Source organism: Hippopotamus amphibius, chromosome 10 (genome assembly GCF_030028045.1).
Source record: "Hippopotamus amphibius kiboko isolate mHipAmp2 chromosome 10, mHipAmp2.hap2, whole genome shotgun sequence".
Taxonomy (NCBI): domain Eukaryota; kingdom Metazoa; phylum Chordata; class Mammalia; order Artiodactyla; family Hippopotamidae; genus Hippopotamus; species Hippopotamus amphibius.
Window position 1 is genome coordinate 21,203,662 of NC_080195.1, and position 24,092 is coordinate 21,227,753.

Consider the following 24,092-nt stretch of genomic DNA (forward strand, 5'->3'; position numbering starts at 1 on the left):
TTAGACTGAGCAAATACCTTTGTCTTAACTTCCTCCCCAAGTTCAAGACAATGACAGTAAAGAAAATGAAATCAAGTAGCATTGCAAAACCATTGCAAAACCAAAGTCAGTGCTTTTTGAGGAATTTCTGAGATATGGAAATGGGATCTGACATAGAAGACCAGAGGAGAGCATAGCTTTACAGAAATGGTGGACCACAGGGGAGCCCCAGACTGGTAGAGGGTCTCGGAAAACTCAGGCAGATTCCCTAGGGTGGCTGCACTTGATATGGCTGGATCATTTGGCCTCTCTGCACTTGGCCTGGGCAGCAGGCAGCAATAGTGGCTGTTTTCAGGCCAAAGTACCGTATGTAGGTGTTGGGCCAGAGAAGACCACGAAACCTTAAATAGCCAGAGGTCCCCAGCACGATGACCAGCCCTCACGCACAGACAGCAAGCTGCTGACCTCGCTCACGTGGCGTGTGTTGCAGCATTCCCCACAGTCAGCAGAGGCAGGCCGCTGGGGACTGAACCAACACCCGCCAGAAGGAGCAGGGCTCCCACGTGACAAAGATAAGTAGACAGTCAGCTCCTACAAATTGGAGGAAAAACACTCTAAACAAGACGACACATCCAATGCCCTTCGATTTGAGGATGTGCAGTTCCAAAAATTATCTGGGGATCTAACATATGTTCCTCAGACAGTTCTTGGCATCAATAGAAACATTCAATGAAAGTTTTTCGAGTCAATGAATGAATCGTAAAAATAAACTAAGCAGACAGAAGGATGAATTCAGACAAACGATGAAGGAATGAGGCAGAGGGTTAAGTGGGGGTCCTTTCCAGAACACAATGCAGAGATCAGCAGAGGCAAAGTAGGGGGGAAATCGAGACATGGAGGAGAGTGTCACAGTTTTAACATCCGACATAAGTTTCTTAAGAAGGGTAGAGAAGGGACCTCCCTAGTGGTGCAGTGGTTAAGAACCCACCTGCCAATGCAGGGGACACAGGTTCGCGCCCTGGTCCAAGAAGATTCAACATACCATAGAGCAACTAAGCCCGTGCACCACAACTACTGAGCCTGCACTCTAGAGCCCAACAGCCACAACTACTGAGCCCACGTGCCTAGAGCCTGTGCTCTGCAACAACAGAAGCCACCACAACGGGAAGCCTGCACTCCTCAACGAAGAGTAGCCCCTGCTCGTCACAACTAGAAGAAGCCCTCGCGAACAACGAAGATACAACACAGCCAATAAAAAATAAATTAGTTAATTTAAAAAAGAGTAGAAAAGGAACAATACAACTAATTAGCTCAAGAGTAATAAAATATGTGCTTTCTTAAGGACCAAGTTCATCTATTTAAATAGGACAGTAAGGCAAACTCAGGTGACTGAGGACAGACAAAATAACAATAACTCAACTGTCTGGCTCATTGATCCACAGGGAAATGACAGGCTCAACAAGATGAATTCAATGAGATGAATTTTCTTCCTAAGCCAACATTTAAATGCCAACATTTTTTATAGATAGGACATTTATGACCCAGCTTAATAAATGAGCTCTCACAAACCTGCCTCCAAATAGCTTTTGGCTGTTCACCAAAATTTAAAAGTATCCTTAAGGATTTTGTTCTTTGTTTTTTTTTTTAGTCACAGTAGGATATTGAAAACCATACATGCTTCATTTCAAAATGTGGTAAACACTCACATTTAATCCTCAGAAAAATCCTGTGAAGTAGGTAGTGTCCTTGGAAGGTCGAGGAAATGGAAACACTAAGTAGTTAAGTCATTTGTCAAAGGATTACACAGCTACTATGTGGTGGAACTGACCAAGCCCAGGCATTCTGCACTACCTTACCACCACATCAAGTTCTAAGGCATCTAAGAAGGTCAATGTGTGAAGGGCCTGGAAGTGACTGACGTGACTCTCTGACTTTACACTTGGGGGAGGGGTGCATTTTACAGCGATGGTATTAGGACTCGTTTTTAAGCACCTCACCAAGATGGTGAGATGGCCAAATCGGGCTCAGCCCTATATTTTTGGGAGCAGTGTAAATCACTAATAACCTTTTTAGAAAATAATACTGCATGATATGTACCAAGGAGCATTAACATGTTCATAATCTTCAGCCCAATCTCATACTGTGGCGTCTTCTTATCCCCCATGTTTCAGGTTGCAGAGAGCCAAATAAAAACAAAACAAGGACTTCCCTGGTGGCACAGTGGTTGAGAATCTGCCTGCCAATGCAGGGGACACGGGTTCGAGCCCTGGTCCGGGAAGATCCCACATGCCGCAGAGCAAATAAGCCCATGCACCACAACCACTGAGCCTGTGGTCTAGAGCCCGTGAGCCACAACTATTGAGCCCGTGTGCCACAGCTGCTGAAGTTCACCCTCTAGAGCCCATGAGCCACAAATACTGAGCCTGTGTGCCACAACTACTGAAGCCTGTGTGCCTACAGCTGATGTTCCACAACAAGGGAAGCCACTGCAATGAGAAGCCCGTACACCACAATTAAGAGTAGCCCCCACTCACCACAATTAGAGAAAGCCCACGCTCAGCAATGAAGACCAGTGCAGCCAATAAATAAATAAATAAATAATCCACAACAGAACAATGGTATATAACATTGAAATTGGGAACATTTCATATGCTCATGTACCCCTTTGAAATGCATTTGTTGCTGAGTACTCAATGATTCCCAAATCTTAATCCACTTCACTGTAAACCAATGTCACTGAAGTTAGTCAAGATAGTCTACAGATTCTTCCAGAAAGGAAAGGAAAGGAGGGAGAAGGGGGGGGGGTGTATGTGAGATTCCTGAAGTGAATTTTATCATCACCCACAAATTGAATATGAAGACAGAGACATAATGATGTAGCAACATACAGAACAAATCGCTGTTGAACAGCCTAACATGCTACAACACATCTAAGCAAAGAAAACAAAATGGCTAGGGTGAAAGGTTGTAAGAGCTCCTTGTGCAAGCCAGCGAGTGAAAGAAAAACATACCTTTCATTCCAAGAGTATTTCCACATCGGTGGCGTTAGAACAGACTTAGGAATTACCTCTTGTACTCCAAAGTTCAAGCCTAAGATGGGGTGGCAAGTGGCAAGGGAAAACAGGTGTGCAATAACCAGGTCTCACGGTGGGCAACACTGGCCTTTGGTTGAGCTCCTCCTAAGTACCAGACCCCATACTGGGCACACACATACAGGCTGCCACTGAAAGTCTAATGCAAACCCGACTTTTGTTCTTTAAGTGATCTAGATTCTTACCTGGGCACACCAAGTTTTTGATAACTTCCCTGTTCTCTCTCAGGATGAAAAAACAGGTGAATTTATTTCGAGTTTCAGACTTGGTATTTCACTGTACATGTATTAAACTATGCCATAAATGAACATAGATATATACACACGTACATGTCTCCACATATACATTTCTTTTTCTTTTTCCCTTCTTCTTTACAGTTACATGCATATGTAATCCATTTGCTATTCGTTCACAGCTCTTTGATGCTCTATTTTCCCTTTCTTTCCTCTCTGTGTTTCAGCTTAGATAATTTTCTTTGCTCTGTCTTGAAGTCTGGGCATTGGTTTGTGTTGAGGGGTTCACTGAGCTACTCTGTAATACTGCTGCCTCAGCATCCACTTGTGTGGCTAAGTGGCCGGCGGGGGCACCTTGAACTGACACCAGCCCTCCCACAAGCACATGCCCTCCATGGCAGCCTCGGAGTCACAAGCTCCTGATATGACTTCCCCAACACCCCTGCTGGTAAACACTCTCTGCCTCCTAGCTGTCTCCACTTGTGCATAAGAGCCTCCTGGAGCTTACTTTAACCCTGCTCTTTATGGTTTGAATTAATGGATCCAGCCTTAATCCGGTACCTGCAAAGCAGTGCTCCTGTGGCCCCTAATAAAGGCATATGCCCTAGGTCCTGCTGCTTGCACTCTGTCTCCATCCTGTCTTAACCCTTCTGTGTGCCCCCTCCTGCTGTGGACCTCTGAGTAATGACGTTCTCTAGTTCACTTGCCCTTTCAATCTTTGTTAAACTGTGGCTCATCATTTGACTCAACACCCAGGGCTCTACTTCACAAATGTTAATTTAACACAATCACAACAGTTTGCCTGAAGTTTTTTCCTATGTGTTGGAGTTTTATACTCAGTTTTATGCTTTTCCTGCTGCCTGTGCCTCATAGCAGTTGGTCATTTTTCAGTGCTTACTTGCCTGGTGAATAAGGGGGGTTCTCTCTGATCTTGGGTCCCCCAGTTGGAGACACTCCACTCCAGCATGAACTTTGAAGATGGCTCTGCTGGTTTTGTATGTAGAGAATAGAGTCCTATTGTTAAAAGCCACAAGGTTTGTGGTACTTTGTTACCACAGCCTCAAGACATTAATACAGCACTCATTTCATACTGACAACAAGGATTATGATGCAAAGGCCATGTGGAAGTGGGTCTGAAACTGGTTGAAAACTTCCTTTTTCAGATATAATTGATTCTAGTACCTGGAGTTGGGAACTTTGTAAGTAAAGTTGCCAAAAATGAAAGGAAGGGATTTAAAGACAAATCAACAGATGACACTCAATAATTATGCTTTTGACTCCAAAAACATCTATTCACAAATCCATTCAGACTAGCTGGTAAATATGAGAAATGTAGACAAGAAAATCCTCCTCCTGACGTGGAGAAAAGGGAACCCCCCCACATTGTTGGTGGGAATGTAAGTTGGTGCAGCCACTATGGAAACAGCATGGAGGTTCTTCAGAAAACTAAAAATAGAGTTGCCATATGATCCAGCAATCCCACTCCTGGACATATATTCAGACAAAACTCTAATCCAAAAAGATACATGCACCCCTATGTTCATAGCAGCACTATTTACAGTGGACAAGACATAGAAACAACCTCAATATCCACTGACAGATGAATGGGTAAAGAAGATGTGGTAAGTATATACAATGGAATACTATGCAGCTGTAAAAAAGAACAAACTAATGCCATTTGCAGCAACATGGATGCAACTAGAGATGATCATACTAAGTGAAGTAAGTCAGAAAGACAAATACCATATGATATTACTTATATGTGGAATCTAAAATATGACACAAATGAACCTATCTACAAAACAGAAACAGAATCACAGACATAGAGAACAGACTTGTGGTTTCCAAGGGGGAGGGGGTTGGGGGAGGCATGGAGTGGGAGGCTGGGGTTAGCAGATGTACACTATTATATATGGAATGGATAAACAGCAAGGTCCTACTGTATAGCACAGATAACGATATTCAATATCCTATGAGAAACCATAATGGAGAAGAATACAAAAAAAGAGTATATATATATATATATGTATAACTGAATCACTTTACAGTAGAAATTAACACATTGTAAATCAACTATACTTCAATAAAAATTTTTTTTAAATCATCCTCCCATCCCAAGTCAACATATCTGAATGATTCTAGCACCTCATATATATATTAGTTACTCAATAAATACCTCTAGAATGATTGCCTATATGGATAAAAATACAAACAAATGACTTCATGTCACTAATAAGCTGGTTTGATTTTCAAAACTAAGAGATCAATGGGGCCTCTGGGGAAACAAATTTTATTAAGTCAACTCAAGTTACTTTTATTCTAAGTTTTACAGATTCTTACGCTACTTCTGTACCATACTGTTGACAATATATGAAGGTTAAGAATGTCAAGTGGGGACCTCCCTTGTGGCTCAGTGGTTAAGAATCTGCCTGCCAATGGAAGGGACACGGGTTCAAGCTCTGGTCCAGGAAGATTCCACATGCCACGGAGCAACTAAGCCCATGTGCAACAACTACTGAACCTGCACTCTAGAGCTCGCAGGCCACAACCACTGAACCCACGTGCCACAACTACTGAAGCCTGTGTGCCTAGAGCCTGTGCTCTGCAACAAGAGAAGCCACCACAATGAGAAGCCTGCACACTGCAACAAAGAGTAGCCCCCACTCGTCACAACTAGAGAAAGCCTGCACACAGCAATGAAGACCCAATGCAGCCAAAAATAAACAATAAAAAAAAAAAAGGTCAAATAGTTAGAAAATCTAGATCTAAGTGAGACAGTACTATTTTATTGTTGTTGCTGGGCAAGGAATAGCAACTCTATTTGGAAAGCCAGAAGACTGTGAAGATAGTGAACTAGTATCCCAAAGAACCATCTTCCAGGAGTTAGAATTCCGGCTTCTTTCATACTAAAAGTTCTGGGTCCCACCACACTTCGGAGGAGATGTGTTAATTTCTTCCTGCACACATTCACAGGATGTGTCTGGATGCTTCCTATGAGCAAGAGCCTACTTTGTGCCAGGTGCTCTCATAGTGACAAGGGACTTTGTGGAATAAAATAAATAATGTCTGTGCCCTCAATAAGCTTCAAACGCTAGAGTGGGAGACAGAGAGACTAAATTAAATAGTCCAAAGAGTGGCCATAGGGCAAGTCAAAGGGGACTGATCTGACACACATCACGTCACAACTGGCTTTCAGGCAGAGCTCACAACCCTGGGTCTGAGGATACTGAGCAGTCTTCTCCAAAGACCTGGGCTTCCTCTGAAGGAAGGAGGAGATCTGCAGGCTTCCTGGATCCCACTCTAGTCCTTGTGGCCTCTGGCCAGGACAGCCTCGCTCATGGCTCCCTGAAGGTGGTGCACATGCAGCCCCGTGTGACCACAGGAGAGGGTGTGCTGCCGCAGGTCTGGGCCCGTGCAGCTCTGCTGTGCCCAGCAGAGAGCCACAGGGTTAGGGGATAACCACCTCTACCTCCTGGCCCAGTACAGGCCTGCTGGGGCCATCACACCTTCCACTAAGGCCTCAGGGAAGCTGGATGGGGCTAGGAGGAGGAGAAGGCTCACAGGTCCTCCCCCACAGCCAGGCGTGGTCCAGGTGGGGTCAGTGGCTGAAGCTTGCTCACAACAGTGGTTGAGGGTCCACTGCTAGACATGCCAGAAGTCCTCCCAGATGGGGAAGAGGCCAGTTCTCCATACCACCTCCTGGTTGAAGCTGAGGAGGCCTCTGAAGCCAGTGGCCTCCTTAGCTTCTGTTTCCAAAAGTTGCCTTTGGGTCCACAGTCCTGCTTTCAGGCCTATGAGACCTAGGGCCTGCTTACAGGCCCTAGGGAATATTGATCAGTGTGAGGTCTCCTGGAGGTCACCATTTTGGCCCCAAGACCTGGCCCCACCCAACATCTTGCAGGTTCCAGAGCTAGGACACCTCAGACCAAACAACCAGCTGGGGTGGGGGTGAGGGGGGTGGGGGGACAGGCCCACCCATCAGCAGACAGGCTGCCTAAAGTCTTCCTGAGCTCACAGCCACTTCTAAATACACACTCCCAGAGAAATTAAGGAAACAATCCCATTTATCATCCCATCAAAAAGAATAAAATACCTAGGAATAAACCTACCCAAGGAGGCAAAAGACCTGTACTCAGTAAACTATAAAATACAGATGAAAGAAATCAAAGATGATACAGACAGAGGGAGAGATATACCATGTTACTGGATTGGAAGAATCAGTATTATTAAAATGACTATACTACCCAAAGCAATCTACAAATTCAGTGCAATCCCTATCAAATTACCAATGGCATTTTTCACAGAACTAGAACAAAAAAATTTACAATTTGTATGGAAACACAAAAGGCCCTGAATAGCCAAAACAATCCTGAGAAAGAAAAACAGAGCTGGAAGAATCAGATTCTCTGACTTTGACAAAGCTACAGTAATCAAAACAGTATGGTACTGGTGCTAAAACAGAAATATAGATCAATGGAACAGGATAGAAAGCCCAGAGATAAACTATGGTCAACTAATCTATGACAAAGGAGCCAAGGATATACAATGGAGAAAAGGCAGCCTCTTCAATAAGTGGTGCTGGGAAAACTGGACCCTACATGTAAAAGAATGAAATTAGAACACTCCCTAAAACCATACACAAAAATAAACTTAAAATGGATTAAAGACCTAAATGTAAGGCCAGATACTATAAAACTCTTAGAGGAAAACATAGGAAGAACACTTTTTTGACATAAATCGCAGCAGTATCTTTTTGGATCCACTTCCACGAGTAACGAAAATAAAAAGAAAAATAAACAAATAGGACCTAATTAAACTTAAAAGCTTTTGCACAGCAAAGGAAATTACAAACAAAATGAAAAGACACCCCACAAAATGGGAGAAAATATTTGCAAATGAAGTGACCAACAAGGGATTAATCTCCAAAATATAAAAACAATTCATGCAGCTCTATATCAAAAAAATAAAAATAAAAAATGGGCAGAAAATCTCAACAGACACTTCTCCAGAGAAGATATACAGATAGTCATAAAGCACATGAAAAGATGCTCAACATACTAATTATTAGAGTGATGTAGTTTTGAGGTACAGTGAGGTATCACCTCACACCAGTCAGAATGGCCATCATCAAAAAGTCTACAAACAATAAATGCTGGAGAGGGTGTGGAGAAAAAGGAACCCTCCTAAACTACAGGTGGGAATGTAAAGTGGTACAACGGAGAACAGTGTCGAGGTTCCTCAGAAAACTAAAAATAGAGCTACCATATGACCCATCAATCCCACTCCTGGGCATATATCCAGAGAAAACCATAATTCAAAAAGATACAAGCAAAACCACAGTAATCAAAACAGTATGGTACTGTCACAAAAACAGAATATCGATCAATGGAACAGGATAGACAGTCCAGACAGTAAATCCATGCACCTATGGTCACCTAATCTATGACAAAGGAGACAAGAATATACAATGGAGAAAAGACAGTCTCTTCAATAAGTGGTGCTGGGAAAACTGGACCCTACATGTAAAAGAATGAAAGTAGAACAATCCCTAAAATCATACACAAAAATAAACTCAAAATGGATTAAAGACCTAAATGTAAGACTGGACACTATAAAACTCTTAGAGGAAAACATAGGAAGAACACTGACAAAACTGCAGCAAGATCTTTTTCAATCCACCTCCTAGAGCAATGAAAATGAAAATAAAAATAAACAAATGGGACCTAATTAAACTTAGATTTTTGCACAGCAAAGGAAACCATAAACAAAAAGGCAAACCTAAGAATGGGAGAAAATATCTGCACATGAAGTAATTGACAAGGGATTAATCTCCAAAATATACAAACAGCTCATTCAGCTCACTATCAAAAAAAGAAAAAACAACCCAATCAAAAAATGGGCAGAAAATCTCAACAGACATTTCTCCAAAGAAGACATACAGACAGCCAAAAAGCACATGAAAAGATGCTCAACGTCACTAATTACTAGAGAAATGCAAATCAAAACTACAATAAGGTATCACCTCACATTGGTCAGAACAGCCATCATCAAAAAGTCTACAAATAATAAATGCTGGAGAGGATGTGGAGAAAAGGGAACCTGCATACACTGTTGGTGGGAATGTAAATTGGTACACCCACTATGGAGAACAGTATGGAGGTGACAAAAAACTATAAACAGAGCTACCATATGATGCCACAATCCCACTCCTGGGCACATATCTGGAGAAAACCATAATTCAAAAAGATACGTGCACCTCAGTGTTCAATGCAGCACTATTTACAATAGCCAGGATATGGAAACAACCTAAATGTCCATCAACAGAGGAATGTAGAAAGACGATGTGGTACATGTATACAATGGAATATTACTCAGCCATAAGAAAGAACAAAATAATGCCATTGCAGTGATATGGATGAACCTAGAGATTGTTATACTGAATGAAGTAAATCAGAGAAAGACAAATATCAGGATATCACTTATATGTGGAATCTAAAAAAGGTACAAATGAACTTACCTGCAAAACAGAAACAGAGTTACAGATAGTGGAAAATAAACTCATTGTTACTGGGGGGAAAGGGAGAGAGGAATAAATTTGGAGACTGACACTGACATATACACACTACTATATATAAAATAGATAACTAATAAGGACCTACTGTATAGCACAGGGAACTCTACTCAATACGCTGTAATGACCTAAATAGGAAAAGAACATAAAAAAAAAAAGAGTGGTTATATGTATATGTATAACTGATTCACTTTGCTGTACACCTGAAACTAACACAACATTGTAAATCAACTATACTCCAATAAAAATGAAAAAAGATACAGGCACCCAAGTGTTCATTACAGCACTATTTACAATAGCCAAGACATGGAAGCAACCTAAATGTCCATCAACAGAGAAATGGATAAAGAAGATGTAGTACACATATACAATGAAATATTACTCGGCCATAAAGAAGAATGAAATAATGCCATTTGCAGCAACATGGATGGACCTAAAGATTAGTGGACCATACTAAGTGAAGTAAATCAGACAGAGAAAGACAAACATCATATGACATCACTTATATGTGGAATCTAAAAATTTATACAAATGAACTTACTTACAAAACACAAACAGACTCACAGACTTTGAAAACAAATTTGTGGTTACCAAAGGGGAAAGGAGCGGGGGAGGGATAAATTAGGAGTTTGGGATTAACAAATACTCACTACTACATACAAAAGAGATACTCAACAGGACCTACTGTATAGCATAGGGTACTCTACTCAATATTCTGTAATAACCTATGTGGAAAAAGAATCTGAAAAAGAATGGATATATGTATATGTATAACTTAATCACTTAGCTGTATACCTGAAACTAACACAACACTGTAAATCAACTATGCTCCAATATAAAATAAAAATTACATTTAAAAAAGTGTACAAAGCATAAATGTACAGCTTAATAAACTATCACAAAATGAAGGTATCTGGGTAAAGCAATAGAACCCAGAAACCCCTCTTGTTCTCCTTCAAAATTACTAACCTCACCTGCTCCCCAAATGTAATTACTACCTTGACTTCTAAAACCATTGATTAATTCTGCCTGTTTTTAAATTTATATAAGTGGAATCACATGACATATTCTTTTTGTGCTTGGCTTATTTCAATCAATATTATTATTATAGCTTGTTCATTTTCCTTGTTGTATAGTCTTATTTTATGAGCTTACCACAATTTTTATATTTCTTCTACTGTCGACAGACATGTGGGTTATTTCCAGGTTTTTGCTATTATGAGTCATACATTTGTGTATGTCTTAATGAACACACACACACACTGGGAAGGTTAAAAAAGGCTGTGAGGCCAAGTGTGCTGGAATCACTCTCAACAGCTGGGAAAACCCAGGAATTGGCTGGTCCTGGGCTTTGTGCCATTTTGTTATATTAATGGAATATTGTTTTGTAATGTAACCCAGGGTTAGGAAGGAATCAAATGTTTTTGAGTTATTCTGCAGGGGAGGGCAAGTCTGAGATATGTCTGACTTTTTACCCGCATGGGGTCAACCTATGATTTGGAGTGAGGTGAAAATGCATACACATTTTGATTGCTAACCTAATGCCTACAATTTTAACTATTAATTTAGGATTTAGATATGGGGATCTTCAGATATAATCAGAATGTCATCTTAATTGAGGAGAAAAGACAATTTCTTACCAACGTAAAATTTTCCGCTCTGTTCACAAAAACCTGTCAAGAAACACCTATACTCCATTTCTGCATGGGCTAATCTGGTGATTTGTTAAATATCCTGAATTTCTAAAAATTTCTGTCTGGATTGTCACTCAAATCTCTTTCCCTGTAGAGACACACGAGCATCACCTGGTGACCAGGAAGATCAACTGCAGTCTGAGATGTCATGCTTTTAGAAAAGTCTCATTCTAGCCTTTCTATTTTCCTCCACAGTCCTGGGGAGGAAGGAGGAGGGGAGGGAATGGAGGAAATAGGGGGACTTGCTTGTAAATATCAAGGTTCACTCCTTTCCTGCCTCGGACTGGTTACCAGAAAGACTTAGAAATGCAGTGAAAACGATCACCCTAAAAAGCGAGGGTTAGGCTGACTGCTCACCCCAACGCTGATTTAGATAATTGTTTTGGTGACTTGTTTTAATGTAATTACAAATATAACACATTTTTATAAGAAAATTAAGTAATACAGATATATAATAAGCAATAAGCAAAATTTCCTCACCATTCCTTCCTAGCATTCCAGTTTTCCAACCCCGTAAGGGCTCTGTTCACTGTTTGGACATGTTTTTAGATAGAAGAGGCTTGTTGGAGGTTTCATCATACTAAATTAGGAGAAAATTGGAAAAAAAAAAAACTGTTGCAAGAAGCTCCATCTGCCACATTTCCTCAGTTGTGGAAATAAGTCTCAATTAAGAAATCTAAAAATTCCACCCATGAGCTTTCAAAGATCCAAAATTTCTAACAATTGATACTAACATATGAATAAATGCCAAATCTCAAACTTCATGCTATTAAAACGACAGCACTTAAAGACTATCTGTAGTGGCAGCTTCCCTGGTGGTGCAGTGGTTAAGAATCCGCCGGCCAATGCAGGGGACACGGGTTTGATCCCTGGTCCGGTAAGATCCCACATGCCATGGAGCAACTAAGCCCGTGTGCCACAACTATTGAGCCCACACACCACAACTACTGAAGCCTGCGTGCCTAGAGCCCATGCTCTGCAACAAGAGAAGCCATGGTGATGAGAAGCGCGCACACCCACTCTCCGCAACTACAGAAAGCCTGTGCGCAGCAACGAAGACCCAATGCAGCCAATAAATAAAAAATAAAATAAATTTTTAAAAATAATAATTAAAAAAAAAGACTATCTGTAGTGAATTTTCACCCTCATCACCATCTTTTACTAGTTAATCTCCCATTAGGTTGAGACTCTCTTGCCACTGATGTTAAAATATGAAAAGTCACAGCAAGCCCATTGTGAAATCGAACTTTTTAATAGTTCTCTGGGCCTAAAGACACATGCATTTCTGTAAGCTAGTCAAACCACACAGATCTCCCCTTTCACTACGTTAAACTATTGACTAGACCCTGGTTTTAGGCTCGGGAAGATAACCAGAAGATACTCCCTCAACAACCTATACCCGATGATGGTTCCTTATGACTCTTAACGATCGGGAGTGTATGTCGCTGGCATTCCTGTGATCCACTTAACATCTTAAATTCAAGCCAGTCCTCGCCTCCTCTCCCCCCGCCCCCCCAATCTGAGAAGCCACCGAGACCCAGGAGAGTTCCGGCTACAAAGCCACCCGCAAATGTTCTTTCAGGGTGGTTGTGAAGCCAAGATCACGTCTCTGTGTTCATTTATGAAATGAATGTCTAGTATGTCCCGCCAGATGCTTGGCAACCAAAATGAGGCAGGGAGCTCTCATTATAAGGCGGGTTTTTAACAAAGTTAAAAAAGACAAAACTGATTAGAATAAAATACTGATAACTTCTGGGATAGAATCTTCTGTCCGGAATATATAAATAGCTCCTATAAATCAGTAAGAAAAAGACAAATAATCCAATATGTTAGAAGGATATGCATGGCCAGTTCACAGAAGAAGAAAAAAATGATTACTACATAAAATTGTTCAACCTCAATAATGGTCAGGAAAATGCAAATTAAGATAATAAAGAGATGTCATTTTTAACTTACTAGGTTGGAACACAGTTTAATAGATCATTTGCCGTCAATATTAGGTATGGGGAGATGAAACTCCCAAGCTCAGCTGGTGGCCGTGTAAACTGATATGTCATGAGGAAGGGGCAACCTTTGAATTTTAAAAAAATACTCATATTCTGTGATCTAGAAATCTTTCCTTGAGGTATATTTCTAAGAGAAATACTCAAACATCTGCAAGGAGGATTACGGGATGTTCACAGCAGCACTGTCTGTAATGTCAAGACGTAGAAAACACCTAAATGCTCACCAGTGGAAGAATGGGTAGTTAAATATGCTCTTTAGTTCTAGACAACAGAATATTATGAAGCATTTTAAAAAATGAGCTCTGTGTCTGCTGACATGGAAAGCAGCTCTGTAGAGTGGACATGGAAAGTTCTGCCAGAACATTTCCCAGAACGGGATAACGCATCATTTTATTTATTTTTATTGATTTTTATTTATTTTGGCTGCATTGGGTCTTAGTTGTGGCATGTGGGATCCTCACTGAGGAATGTAGGATCTTTCATTGTGGCATGCAGGTTTTCTCTTCTCTAGTTGTGGCTCGCAGGCTCCATGTGGGCCCTGTAGCTGTGGTGTGTAGGCTCTCTAGTTGAGGCGCTTGAGCTTAGTAGTAGCGGCAGCCCTGACCAGGAATCGAACCCACATCCCCTGCACTGGAAGGCGAATTCTTTACCACCAGGGAAGTCCCAACCCATCGCTTTACTGAAAGACCTACTACATACCCTTCGTAATAAATGGCAAGGGCCCCGCCAACGTATATCACTGAAGGGTCATACAACACCTCTCTTTGCTCTTTTCTCTTCTCTCTTCCTGAAAATTCCATTAGACAGATTTCCCCCACTTAGGTTTGTTCTCAACTTCTAGTTTTCTTTTGTCTCCTATTTTCTATCTACTTTTTTTTTTTCCCTGCATTGGGTCTTTGTTGCTGCACACGGGCTTTCTCTAGTTGTGGCAAACAGGGGCTACTCTTTGTTGCAGTGCACAGGCTTCTCATTCTGGTGGCTTCTCTTGTTGCAGAGCAGGGCTCTAGGTACATGGGCTTCAGTAGTTGTGGCACGTAGGCCTCAGTTGTTGTGGCACACAGGCTCAGTAGTTGTGGCACACGGGCTTAGTTGCTCCGCGGCATGTGTGATCTTCCAGGACCAGGGATCAAACCCATGTCCCCTGCATTGGCAGGTGGATTCTTAACCACTGCGCCACCAGGGAAGTCTCTGGTCTTCATTTTTCGTGTCAGAGCTTTTCCTTGATTGTGTGATGACTTCTGGCCATCCATTCATTTGAGAGAGACTCAAACAAGTAGGACCGGGGATGTTAAAGGCTGGTGTTAAAAATTAATGAACAGAAACCTCAGTTGAATAGTCTGAAGACCAGAAGGGGGAGCTCTCGGGCCCTGTGACCACAGCAGAGCCCAATAAGAAGAAAGATTTCTCTTCTTTCCTGGCAAGGACTCAGCTAAGGAAAAGCCATGGACTGTGTCTGCTATAACCCTCCCAACTCCCTTTTCCCCCCATAAACGTGCTCTTCTTCCCTCACCATGTGGGAGACTCATGCTGTTCGCCATGGTTGCAGCCCCAGAACTGCAATTCTCTGCTGAACCTGAATAAATCCACCTTTGCTGGAGAAACAGCTGTGTATTTGTCTCAGGTCCAGGTTGCCTTCGCAGGACAGGCAGCATCGTAGAGCCAAATATTCCTCCTCATCTGAATTAACCAACCCCGAGAGCCTCCAATATGCTGTCTTTAAACATATAATATTCTTTATACTTTCTTCCTAACTTACAGAATATCGTTCTATGATTAACTTAAGGCAAATCACACACAAAATCTCAACGAATCATCTTTTTTGAGATGAGGCTATTTTGAGGTGATAAAGTGCCCTGAACTTGGATTTTGGTGAAGCCTGCACAATTTTGTAAAATTTATTTAAAATCATCGACCTGTACATTTAAATTGTGAATTTAATGCTATGTAAATTATATCTCAGTAAAGCTGTTTACAAACAAACACACACACTGCCTTCACAGAGGACACCAGGTGGACAGCCTTCTCCTGTGGCTGCATTTTTCTCCAGGGTTTTTCGGTTTCTCCAGAACAGAATGGGTGTGCTGAGTGCGGGAAGGAGGTTGAGGACCCACCATTCAGCGTGTGGATCTTTTCTTCAATTCCTGCCTCCTTACCTGCTGGTCTATGCGGGCCTGACGTCCCCGAGATCAGCACCTTGGGATCGAGTCCCCCTGAGTGTAAACCTCCTGACTCCCACGGGCGGCAGGTGAACAGATTAATTCGCACCCCCTCCGCACTGTTCCAGCCCCCTTCGCAGAGCAGACTGCCTCTACGTTCTGGGCCCCTTGGGCCATCTTATCTGTTATCCCTTCATGCAAGCCCTTGCCCTGAACTTCTTCTGTTCTGTTCGGTCATCACCTCCTGCCCTCTTTCTGTCTTCTTAGTATTTGTTGAGAATTTTTTCCAGATAAAGGAGATAAACATATTTGGTCATTTTATTTTGAATTGGAAGCCGCAGATTAATCTGTCACCCTTAAAATCGGGGTTCATGGTCCAATGAAGAAAACCACTCACTAGGGCTATGTCTTTCTTTGCCACTAGGTGGTGCTGCCACATCTGAAGATGAAACGGGGCTGTCACTGAAGCTTCAGAGGGAAGTGGATCCCTGTTCTTAAGAATTTTTCTCTCATTTGGACAAAACATATGCTCTTCCATAAGGCCGTGGTGTTTTTAAAGTTTTTTTTTCTGTTTTAGAAAAATATGCTCCATATTACAAGGGGAACAATTTTTATCCATAATCTTTGAAGCGTGAATGATAAATGAATATTTTTACTAATATTTGCTAGATGTGAAATCTTTGATGAGTTACCTTCTCGAAGCCTCACTTCTCTCATCTACAAAATGATGAAAATAATAACTATATCTCATTGTGTAGAAGCCATATATTCATTACATATCTCACAGGGGCATAGGGTGGGTACACAAAAAAGTGCTGAGAATGGCAACACTGTTAGAGTAAACATTAGGCTTTTTAAATGATCCCTTCAAAAGCCAATTTATGAACCAGGAAGAAATAGAAAATATGAATAGACCAATCACAAGTACTGAAACTGAAACTGCGATTTAAAAACTCCCAACAAACAAAAGTCCAGGACCGGACAGCTTCACAGGCAAATTCTATCAAACATTTAGAGAAGAGTTAACACCTACCCTTCTGAAACTCTTCCACAAAAATTGCAGAGGGAGGAACACTCCCAAACTCATTCAATGAGGCCACCATTACCCTGATACTAAACCAAAGATACCACAAAAAAACAAAAAGAAAATCACAGGCCTATATCACTGATGAACACAGATGCAAAAATCCTCAACAAAATACTAGCAAACCGAAACCAATAATACATTAAAAGGATCATATACCATGATCAAGTGGGATTTATCCCAGCGAATTTGCAAGAGTTCTTCAATATCCGCAAATCAATGAGTGTAACATGCACATTAACAAAGTAAAGAACAAAAACCGTACGATCATCTCAACAGATGCAGAAAAAGCTTTTGACAAAATTCAACACCCATTTATGATCAAAATTCTCTAGAAAGTGGGCACAGAGGGAACCTACCTCAACATAATAAAGGCCATATATGACAAAAACCACAGCTAACATCATTCTCAAGGGTGAAAAGCTGAAAGCGTTTTCTCTAAGATCAAGACAAGGATGTCCACTCTCGCTCAGGAGATAGAGGGTCCCCGGCTAAGCAGCTGGAATCTGTCCCCTGTGGACAGATACTCCAGGATAAAGATAACGGCAGAAGCAAGGAGGACCTGAGTCCTGCTTGAAGAGACGGTAGAGAGACCACATAGTTCTCATTCTTGAGGTCAAGGACACCTCCCAAACTACGCATGCACAGAAGGGTTCCCAGAGGTCAAAGAAGGACAAGGGTGCCAGACCACAGTATGTTCTTTCTAGAAACCCTTGCATTGGAATCCATCTTGGCTAAAAGACGCATGTGGACATAGCGGAGGGCCCTGAGTTACACCAAATATGGACTCAGAGCCAGGCAGAGCAAGGTGATTGCCCAGAGGAAACCCAGAAGAACTGCCCCATATAAGTGATTAGAACTATCCCAAGGTGTGCCTGCTTCTCTGAGCCTGCCCCTGTGTGTCTACACACAGGTGCTTTTTTCCCCCTCCTAATAAACACTTTACTTGTTTCACTACCTTCCCTCTCTTTGTTGAGATTCCTTTGTCCAAAGCAGATGACCCAGGGCCTTGTAACTAGCCACTGGCCCTTGAGGTCTAGTGGCTAGGATTCGGTGCTCCCAGTGCCACGGCCTGGCTTCAATCTCTGGGCGGGGAACTGAGATCCTGCTTCGAGCCGCTGTAGGCCAAGGCCACCCGAGACCATTTTTGGTGCCGAAACCTGGGAATTCAATGTACGCTGAAGGCTTCACCCAGCTGCGGCTTGAGGCCCCTGACTTTTGCTCTTAACCTCTTTCTCTCGCTCTCTGCTTTGCTTTCTTTTCAAGACCCGCAGGGCATAATCTCTGTCCACTCACTGTGTTATGGCTCCTCCCAACTGAGGGTGGCAGGGGCATCCCCCAGGCCATGCAGATCCAAACAACACTCGGGTGACCGTGGACACTGTCCTTTGGCACGGGATGGAAACATGATTTCTGACTGTGAAGGAGCCCAAGGAATGTATGTGTGTGTGTGTGTGTGTGTGTGTCTCTCTCTCACTGTCCCACATGGAACCCTCCTGTACGCTTTTCCTTCCCACCTTCCTTGCACAGCAAGGTCACTTCTCACTTCGTATCTCCGCACCCTTTTAGGACCTCATTCCTAAGTTGCATCCCTGCCGCTGCCAAAACTCGCTGTTGCCCATGTCAGATAACATTGGGAAGCACCTGATGATTTCACCCTGGCCACCAGACAGATGGGGCACTGGATTTTGGGTTCTTCTGCGGTCTAGTCTTTCACCTCCCTCAATGTCCAAAAATCTACTACGAGAATTTTTCCACCTCCAGGCCCCCAGGTCTTGAACTGTCTTGATGCTGTCTTCCACACCCAACTCCAATTCCTCTAAGGGTTCCTCTTGGCATCTCTCAGACTCCCTTCGCTGCAGGTCTTGGCAGCCTATACACTGCTACAGACAGCCTACTGGGCTGGCCACTACCCAGAAGCCCGCATTATAAACTTTGTAGATGCTCAATCACAAGGAATACACCCCAGCACAGGAAGACTTGTCATAGGGCATAAGTGCTGTAGACAACAGATCCTTCCTAAGGGGAATCCTGGCAACCAGTTGGCACTGGTTCAAATGTCCTCCCCTGGCCACATGGGGACACCTTGCACAAAGTACCAAGGACAACCGGAAATGTCTGGTTAGGAATCGATGGGGAAGTGGAGGACACTTCAAACTCCATCAGCAGTAAGACTGAAGGAAATTTAGAGGACGCTCTGAATCTCCTTCAGGTGCCTCCTTGTAGTGTTTCCAGGACACTGGATTCCATTTCTAGGAGAGCTCTTCTGTTCTCAGTTGCAGGTTATCCAACATGAGAGGATACCTCCCAAGCCAGAATAAACACCTTTGGAGTGTATCCTTAAGAACTGGAAACTTTTTAAAATCAATGGGTTAAGAAAGGAAAAACTTAAATTCTACTGTAACACTGCCTGGCCTTTGTATAAGTTCTGGGATGGAGAAAAATAGCCCGAAAATGGGTCCCTAAATCATAATGCCATCCTGCAATGGGATCCTTATTGCCACAAGAGAGGAAAGTGAACTGAGGTTTTCTATATTCAAGGCTTCACGGTCCTTTGACAAAATCCTGCCCTATGCAACTCTTGTAATCAAAAGCCTGGGGAACCAGAAAACTCTCCTGACAGTTTAGATGATCCCCTTCTAACTCCCCCAACTCTCAGGGGGGAAACCAAGATCGCCCTACTCCTGATGGCATTCCTACTTCTATAGAGCCACCCACTCCTCTGGTGCCACCTACCTCTCCGGATCCCTCTGACCGATTCCAAACTCTGCCTCCCTCTATACCCTCCATTACTCCAAGAAAGAGAGACGCGTCCCTCTGGGTAACTCGTAGCGGAACTTCCTGTCACCCAGGATCAGGGAAATACACCCTCTTAGGGAAATGGCAAGTGGTGAAGGGACCATCAGAGTACAAGTGACCTTCTCTTTAACTGATTTAGCCCAATGCAAACAGAGACTGGGCCAATTTTCTGAAGATCCTAGTAAGTTTGCTGAAGGGTTTCAGGCCCTAACTCTGGCCTTTGATGTAACTGGAAAGGATGTCCTAGTAGTCCTGTCTACTTGCTGTACTCCTGAGGAAAAACAGAGAATTTGGGCAGCAGCCCCGGGGGCACGCTGACCAGGTTGCCAGGGACCAACCCCAACATTTTCTCATGGGTGGAGTCGCCGTCCCAAATCAGAAGCCCCAGTGGAACTGTAATTCCCAGGAGGGAAGAGAAGCCAGGAAGCACATGATACGTGTGAATTGGAAGGGATGAGAAAGTGTATCAAAAAGCTAGTTAACTGTGAATGGGTTAAAGGAGTGACTCAAGAAGAAAAAGAAAATCCAGCCCTCTTTCTTGGACGGCTTGTAGAGGCTTTTAGAAAATATACTAACATTGACCCCTTCACTTCTGAAAGTCAATCCCTGCTGGGATAACACATTATCAGCCATTCTGCCCTTGATAATAGGCGGAAACTCCAAAAGTCACAATTGGGCCCACAAGCCCCCATGCCCCAACTCCTAGAGGTGGTCTTTGGGGGAATTTAATAACCAAGATCAAGCTGAGGAGGAAGAGAGAAACCAACTTGCGAAAAGACAGGCCAGGGCTCATGGAAAGCCAAGCGCTATTGCTGGCAGCCATGCCTTGCAACCTCAGGACAACCCAAGGGGGCTGAGAAAGTTCAACGATCCATCTGGAGCTAAGACCAACAAGCGTTGGTCTTCAAATGCAAGTCAACTGTGGCCCAAGAATGCCAAGAATGCCAGAAAGAGCCCCCTGGGCCATGCCCAGCCCGCAAACAAACAGGTCATTGGAAGAGGGTCTGCCCTCAGCCCTGAAGGGGAAGGGGGGTTCCCACCCGTGAGATGCTAGAGGGCTGAGATGGCCTGGGGGTTTTGGCAGCTCCCCACCACGAGATGTCTACCTCCATCAAGGAGCCCCAGGTGGTCCTTGACATGGCAGGTAAGAAGACTGATTTTTTAATTGATACAGGAGCCACTTATTCTGTCCTGATTTCTCACACTGGGCCACTTTCCTCCAAACCGTGACTGATGTCGACAGAAAGCCTCACACCTATTTCTTTAATGGGCCCCTCACTTGCCAGTTTGAGCAGCGTTTGATTTCACATGTCTTTTTAGTTGTGCCTGAGTGTCCTACCCCACTACTGGGGAGAGACCCTCTGGGCTCTCTAAGGGCCATACTACGGTTAGGAGGCCCCAAGCAGCCCCTTATCTTGACTCTAAGACAGACCAGCTGGAAGAGCAAGGTCCTATTCCCAGCCATGTTCTACAAGCAGTGAACCCTGCGCTTAGGACAAAGGAGTGCCCGAGAGGCCATAAACGCCCAACCTGTAAGAACTGGCCTTAGGCCAGAAGCCGCCTACCCTAGTAAGAGACAACACCCCATGAAGCTGGAAGCGAAGAAGGGTTTACAACCCCTCGCAGATAAATTCTTAAAACATGGCCTCTTGGTGCCCTGCCAGTCTCCACGTGCTAGCCCTATTTTGCCAGTTGTTAAGCCAAGTGGGGAATATAAGATGGTACCAGACCTTAGAGCAGTAAATGATCCTCTGGTCCCTATTCACCCCCAGGTGGCCAATCCTTATGACATATTAGCCCAAATCCCTGAAGACGCTAAATGGTTTACTGTGCTTGACCTCAAGGATGCCTTTTTTTTTTTTTTTTCCATCCCAGGTCATCCCTCATCACAATATCTGTCTGCCGTCCAGTGGACTAACCCCCACTCGGGCCAAATGCAACAACACACCTGGACAGGACTACCGCAGGGGTTTCGGGACAGCCCACACTTGTTCGCCCAGGCCCTGAGAAGAGAACTGAGGGAGATACACTGAAAAGAAGGGGCTATTCTACAGGATGTGGACAATATATTAATAAGCAGACCCTCCATGGAGGCCTCAGATCAGAATGCCACTGAAGTCCTTAATTTCCTTGGGGCCCAGGGTTAGAGTATCTCAGACAAATGAGTTACAAATCTCAAATGAGTTACACAAATCTCAAAACAATGAGTTAAATATCTGGGATACGTTATAAACCCCAGAAGTACAGAGTTAGCTCCAGATAGAAAATAAGCTATATTATGCCTAAGCTCTCCAAAGACAAACATCTTCACACTTTTTTGGGCACGGCAGGATTTTGCAGAATTTGGATTGCAGAATTGGGGCTAATGGCTAAGGCTCTATATGAAGCCACCAGAGGCCCAGATACAGAACCATTACTTGGGAATGCTGAAGAGGAAAAGGCTTTTAATAATATCAAGCAGGCCCTCACCAGAGCCCCTGCTCTAGATCTTCCCAATTTGAAAAAGCCATTTACCTTGTACATGACTCAAAAGCAAGGGACAGCTCTGGGGGTCCTAGGACAGAAACTAGGGCAAGTTCCTCAGCCTACAGGCTATTTTGCCAAACAACTAGATTGCATGGTCTGAGGTTGGTCTGGCTGCCTTTGAGCAGTAGCTGCCGCCGCTCTATTAGCAGAAGAAGCTAACAAGCTCACCTCTGCACGGCCACTGGAGGTCCAGAGCCCCCATCAAGTACAAGGGATCCCAGAGATCAGAGGCCACCATTGGCTAACTGGAGGCCTCCTTACTGAGTACCAGGCTTTGCTCCTTGACTCCCCAGACATAACCCTCAAAACCTGTCACACTCTCAACCTATTTACACTGATGCCTGCTGAGAGCCCAGAGCCTCGAACACATTCTTGCCTCGAAACCCTTGACCAGGTTTATGCTGGCAGGTTTAATCTAACAGATCAAGTCATAGAAAACCCTGAGGAAGGATGGTGAACTGATGGCAGCAGCTTGATTAAGGACAGGGTCAGGAGGCTAGGGTGTGCTATCATGAACACGCACAGTGTCACAGAAGTGAAACCTTTGCTACCTAACACCTCAGCCCAGGAGGCAGAACTGACAGCTCAAACCTGAGCCTTGAAACTAGGGGAAAGAAAAATGTAACTATACACACAGACTCAAAATATGCCTTCCTTGTTTTATATGCCCATGAAATTCCCCTATAATATGGGGCTGAGATTTTACATCTCATAGAAGTGGTTCGAAAACCGAAAAAAAAAAAAAAAGGTAGCAGTCATTCACTGCTGCAGGCACCAAAAGGGAACTTCTCAAATTACCCAAGGAAACAACAGGGCAGATCGGGAAGCAAAGAAGGCAGCCCTGATGCCCGCAGCAGAAATGGCATTGGTCCCATCCCTTGCCCCTTCTAACATCATACCCAGATACTCAACTTCCGAAGACACCTGGGCACGAGACCAAGGGGGAACCCAGGGCACAGATGGCTGGTGGCACATAGATCGGAAATTGCTCACATCTCTTTCTGACCAAGGGGACATTATTAAGGGGCTATACGATCCTCTCCATCCAGGGAGGGATGCCATGTCTGTAGTGGTTTCCCAGCTTTTTACAGGAAAAGGACTTCCAGATACAACCAAAAGGGTTCCTCGAGCCTGCACCCTCTGCGCCACCCATAATCCAGGAGGCACCCTCAAGCCTCCCCTTCTCGTTAGCCCAGCCCAGCAACGTGGCACTTACCCAGGAGAGGACTGGTAAACAGATTTCACTCAGATGCCCTCTTTCCAGGGCTTCAATTACTTATTAGTCTTCACAGACACTTTCACTGGATGGGTAGAGGCCTTCCCCACTAGGACACAGAAGGCAGCTGAAGTGGCTAGAGCACTTCTAAAAGAAGTCATTCCTAGGTTCAGGTTGCCCCACCACCTCCAGAGCAACAGTGGACCCTCATTTGCAGCAAAAGTTACCCAACAGCTTTCACAGGCCCTACGAATCAGATACCACCTTCATTTGTCCTGGAGGCCTCAGTCCTCAGGCAAAGTAGAACAGGCTAATCACACTCTAAAGAAAACCCTGGGCAAACTCTGTCAGGACACATCCAAACTGTGGTATCGCCTGCTGCCAACAGGTCTCTTAAGGGTCGGGGCAGCCCCTAAAACCACCACTAAGTTAAACCCCTTCGAGATGACATGTGGAAGGCCATTCCTCAGCCTGGACATGGTAACTGGCCCAGAAACCCAAGCCCATCTTAAATACTAACACATTATCAGTATCAGGTCCAGAGGGCTACACAAGACTATGGCAACCAAGTCCAGCTCTCCCCAGATAACAGCCCCAGTCACTCCATTGTAAACCTGGGGACTGGGTGCACTTCAAGACCTGGAAGAGTGAGTCCCCTGGTGACTATCTACTGGGAAGGGTCTTTACCAAATCTTGCTGGGCACCCCTACAGCAGGTAAACCCCAGGGAGTCACTA

General features: G+C 43.8%; 1 protein-coding gene across 1 annotated transcript in view; it reads left to right on the forward strand.

Annotated features, from left to right (window-relative positions):
- The window catches only part of LONRF1 (LON peptidase N-terminal domain and ring finger 1), a 66,739-nt gene extending 50,380 nt beyond the window's left edge, over positions 1 to 16,359 (forward strand). Inside the window, exon 12 of the mRNA XM_057696687.1 lies at positions 16,156 to 16,359. Coding sequence (XP_057552670.1) covers positions 16,156 to 16,197 — 42 coding nt within the window. The 3' untranslated portion in view covers positions 16,198 to 16,359. The remainder of the gene's footprint in view (positions 1 to 16,155) is intronic.
- Positions 16,360 to 24,092: the final 7,733 nt, after the last annotated feature.